General features: G+C 45.1%; 1 protein-coding gene across 4 annotated transcripts in view; it reads left to right on the forward strand.

Moving 5' to 3' along the window:
- The window catches only part of PRMT7 (protein arginine methyltransferase 7), a 57,589-nt gene extending 52,695 nt beyond the window's left edge, over positions 1 to 4,894 (forward strand). For 2 of the 4 annotated variants that reach the window (XM_014517686.2, XM_006019058.3), the window contains exon 18: positions 1,402 to 1,563. In XM_014517686.2, the coding sequence (XP_014373172.1) occupies positions 1,402 to 1,563 (162 nt within the window). Of the gene's footprint in view, positions 1 to 1,401 lie in introns of all 4 variants that reach the window. The other 2 variants (XM_014517685.2, XM_025198446.1) reach the window with 1 other exon arrangement.
- Positions 4,895 to 5,143: the final 249 nt, after the last annotated feature.

Genomic DNA, 5,143 nt, shown 5'->3' on the forward strand with positions numbered 1-5,143 from the left:
GTCTGTAGAATTACATTATATTTTTGAGTGCAAATGTTATACACACCTTCTTGATTATCTTTTACTTGGTGCATCTTATTAGATTGAGCTGTTCATTATGCTAGCGTGGTATTAATTTTAAACTCTTTTAACCCAATGCCAGTGGAATTACCCATTTAAATTTGAAGTAAATAGTTTGAAATAGACCCAAGTCAGATTCAACTGTTTATCCGGTTCTTGAGCAAAATAGCACCTACTTCTCATTTGATCTAGTTTGCTCTACCCATTTTGTCAAAACCAAAACACTTTGAGAATGAAAGAGTAACAAGTATGCATTGTTTTCACCCTCACCCTGTTGTGGCTAGATACTTTCCTCTCACGTTGCCCTGGTCAGTATGATATGTTGCACTTAAAGAAATGGATAATTGCATTCCACCTGTAGGAAGGATGAAAGGTAATATTGACAGCCAGTGTTGATCTTTACACTGGAGACATATAGGTGTATTGGATTGGTGATGAGAACTAGAGGTACACCAATACATTGGTCCCCATATCAGATTGGCACCAATATAAGGAAAGCTGGCAGTATCAGCAATTGGCTTTTTTTGGCTGATATGGCTGATAATGTCGCCAATAAATGCCCCATGCATGCATACAGCTGCAGTGCAGCACACAGGTGGCCAGGAGTGCAGCCCAGCAGTGTGGAGAGCAGCCTGGTCTGGCTGGTAAGTCTGTTGGGAGGGAAGGAAGGAAGGAAGGAAGGTGGGGAGGGCAGGGCAGATTGAAGCTCCAGTGAGGGAATGGGGCTGGGGCTGGGCCTGGGGCAGGGGCAGGCACTGCCCAGCTGGGGCAGGTTGCAAGACAGAGCCACAAATGACTCATGGAGGGTGAGGCAGCTTCCACCACTATGCACACCTCGGGAGGGCATGAGAAGGGCATGTGCCCCAGGATCTGCGCACAGAGCGAAGGCAGGCTGTCGCTGTAGGCTGGGGCCGGGGTGGCGCTGGGCTCGTCCCAGCAGAGGCTGGGACTAGGCTGCACTTGGGGTGAGTGGTGGCAAACCTGGGATGGGGGCTATGGCAAATTTTGGAGCAGCTTGCAGCTCTGACCTGCACCCCATCCTGGCTGTGCAGCGCCTGCCCCAGCCCCACTCTCTCCCTTACTATGGGGGCCTCAAGGGGCCTCAGTCTGCCCCCTTTCTCCACAACAAACTTAACAGCCAGATGCTGTTTTCCAAACTACCTGACTGCATATTGGATCGGTATTGGCCGATATGGCTCATTAAAAATCAGCCGCTGGTATTGTCACAAAAAATCTCTATCGGTGCACCCCTAATAACAACTGTTCTTCTCAGTACAAGGATCAAGGAATTGCTGACCAGTGCTGTGGAGTTGTGACTCTTTTTCTCTAACTTTTCTATAGGGCAACTGCCAATGGAATCCCCACTGCAAGCAAGCTGTTTATTTCTTCAGTTCTGTAATTGAATCGGAAGCTGTGGCTGACCCTTCTAGTGCTATTGCATACTCTTTAAGTTTTGACCCAAAGACGGGCAAGATTGCCATGGATTTTAAGCTATTGCCATAAACATTCTGCTTTTACTTATAATATTTTTTCTAAATTATAGTAAATACATTGAAACATGGCTACACAGCATTTTTGTTTGATAAGGTTTTTTACTGTGATTACTGGTTTACACTGTTATCTGCCTCAAATCTCTGTCTTACCCTGCACTCCCAAAGTACATATCTTGATAAGGGAAGAGAACACTTGCTATTTTGCCATATGGAATAATTTTGATGGGCACATATATATGTGTCATTCTTTGCTATAGCGTGAGAACTGGCATACCTGTCGGAGATCAGAGCAGCGGCCGGTCAGCTGCTTACTGACTCCCACCCGGAGCCGTAAAACTGTCGCCTCAACAGGCGGGTAGTGATGGATGGGGTGGAATTAACCAGGCACAGACGCGTGTTGGTTACAGGAATTAGTTTACTTATGTCGCTCAGATAGTGATGCGTGACGCAGGCTGAGCCTTTGTTCCGTTGCAGTTTTTCCAGTTATAGCGATTATAATCAAGCGTATGGTCTCAGGTTACAGCTAACGATACAACGATTACGATCAAGCGTACAGTTTCGGGTTACAGCTAACGATGACGGACGTGGTGCATGGAACGAGCTATCGTGTGTGCAGGGCTTTGATACGTCAATATTGCGCTGACGGGAAGCTATTGACAGCTGATCAGACTGTCAATTTACTCTGATCATGATCTTAGGTTTCTCCTTAGAGATTCCCACAGAGGTCTCCGACTTAGGCAGAAGTTGTTAAACTATTTATAGACAGAGGTGTCTCTCAGAGATATCCAATGATGAACTGCTAAATGGAATCTTTAATTATTTGGCAAGCAGCAGTTCTTTGTGCTCTCAGGTTGCTATCAGGTTACAAGGTAGTGGGTCAGGTTTCCTGTCCAATACGTGAGAGGGGTCTGAGCTTGCTTCTTGACCAATTGCAGGGATTTATGACAGGGCTATCCCCTTTTACTCTGACCAATCATAAATCACGCCTAAGTTTCGTTTCTTGCTAGTGACGTGGGCATAAATTTAAGTTTCTTGCTTGGATTTTTTTTTTCCAGGAACTTCTGGACAGAGATTTCTTTAACCCTTAATTGACTGCTGTGTGCATCTCTTGCTAGTGACGTGGGCACTGATTAATTTGGTTGTGACAATACCTAGTTAGAGACTGAAGTAAATGATTGAAATATTGAATGTGAGTGTGCCATTCTAAGAAATGAAGGCTACTGACAGATGTGAAACCAACCCCCACCCCACCCAGCTCTTTACCGGAAGAGGGAGCGCTTAGTTCGAGCCGACTCCCCAGTGTCTGTATAGATCAGGCACCTCAGTAGGGCTTTTTGGCATTTTTATCTAACAGCTGCTTCAATCACTTTGACAAACAGTGGCCAGAAAAGTAGCTGGAAAGTTAGAAAATGTAGATAATTCAGACTAATTGTAAATAACAAATTGGTGGTAATAGGTTTTAAAAATTGATGAAGCATGAAAACTTGGAGAACAAATAGGAGAATTACATACTTAATGATCTCTGAAGGCTGAATATCAGGATCCCATTTCTTTTATACTTACACTGGAGATTTTATAGTAAGAAAGGTTATACATTGTTCTAGAGGAGCACACTTCCAGAACCAAGGCTGTTAGAAATGAACTGCAGCTCACTGGGAGAAACAGCAGAGAATGGCCTTATCAGGGTGCAGTGAAATCTGTGTTTCAGCACTCAGCACATGGTACATTTGTGCGCTGCTACTTGTCTCCAGGGAATGCTGTTGCATATGTGCTCTGGCATGCAGCAAATTCCCCTGGGTGAGGTAGGGGAGACTAGGGCCAGTATCTAGGCTAGAGTCCTGGGGGCCTCCTGGGGTTGCAGTAGCAGTGATTAGGAGCCTGGCTGGCAGCTGGATTGGAGTTCTGGCCAGCCAGGTTCTGGTTTTCGGCGCATGTTGCAGCCAAATGTGGTGTGCTGCTTTTTTTTGCTGCAATTTTTTTTTTAATACTGAAATCCCCCATTGTCCAAAAAATGATCCACTGCTAATTAGTAGCATGGCAAACATATGCATGTGGTGTGTGTGCAGTTTGTGGCGCCGCAAACTACACATGCATGCTTGTGGGGATATGGCCTTTGAGTCCATGTTAAATATGACCTGAGTTTCCCAAGTGGAGAACACCAGAGCTCCTACTAAAGTTAATCAGCAATTTACCTGCTGTTTCAGGCCTTAGTAGTTACTCAGATACCTTTATGCTCTAAACTTTCAAGTCTCAAATTTGCACACAGTTTTGTAATTATTCACTATATTAGTAAGATGCAAGTGGGTGTGGACAATGAGACTACTGCAGGAATAAAAGTGCAGAGGAAAACAGTGACAAAGTGAGTGACAGACACATTTTGGAATCAATCAACAATATAAGTGGGGAGCTGATTTATTCTAGTCAGTCCAAGAAGAAGTGTGCTACTTGCAGTTAGGGGCAAAACAACTAAATGCTAATATTTCTTATACAAAAGGAAACCTTGTTTGAAAAATAAATACATAAGACTGTGTCAAAGCAGAAATTATTCTGCACTACATAAAGAGTAAGGCTGTTCATCTGCTATTATTTAGAGCAGCTTTTTATTTCTAGAACTGACAAAATGTAGCAAGAGGCTCCCAGGGAAAGATGCAAGGCTACATGCTTGCCACCGCACTGCTGCTGCCACACCCTGCGCCCCTTGCCCACAAAACCTTGCAGGTGGCCGTGGGATGGTAACGCAGAGTGCAGTGGCAGAGTTGCAGTGGCGGCCTCTGTGTGCACGGCCCTTGGTGTAATAGCAGAACCGTGCTGATTGATAACTGAGGATCAGGATCATGGTTTCAAAGACTCAGGAAGTAGCTGACTTTTTTTTTTTTAATTTTGCAACGGCAATTGAATGGAAGCTGACAATGTTCTAAAGAGAATAGGGCAGCCACAGGCAGAAGTAGAAAGTATTAGAATCCACAGGTTTTTAAAAGATGTAAAATAAGAATAAGAACTTGAGGTGGAAATTTTACAGTAGTTGGTAGCAATACAAATGACTTGACAGTAAAAGTAAGTTAGTCTTCTCAGGGAAGAGTACCAATAAAATAGATCATACAAGACAGTGGCTGAGTTTTTTTTGCTAAAGACCCTGATGAATTGGTTAACTCTTGAGGGAGTATTGTAGAGGAAATCAATACTGGTATTGGAGGTTGGACTTGGTTATTACAGTTTTATATTGTGCTAGGTACTCCAAACCTGATGACCAGGGATCCTGGTTTTCTCTGATTAAAAACCCAAAATCTGTGATAAAAATTAAAGATCCCCGCCCCCCTCCCCAGTGCTGCTGGTGCCCCGCACTTCCCCCCCCCCCCCCACAGTCTCAACAGCCCTCCTGATACCCCTCTCAACAGCTCCCCAGACATGCAGACACTGACACCCACCCCAGCAGGTAAGTGTGTGTGGAGGGAAGGGGCGGGGCAGGGCAGGGGAAAGGGAGGGTGGGGAGGGGGATAGATCAAGAAGGGGGGGGAGTGTGCCCCTGTGCCCACTCCCAAGAGCAGGGCTAGGGGGTGAGGGAAGGGGTGCCACTCTGTGGGCCACACATG

This window comes from Alligator sinensis, unplaced genomic scaffold, assembly GCF_000455745.1.
Source record: "Alligator sinensis unplaced genomic scaffold, ASM45574v1 scaffold97_1, whole genome shotgun sequence".
NCBI lineage: Eukaryota > Metazoa > Chordata > Crocodylia > Alligatoridae > Alligator > Alligator sinensis.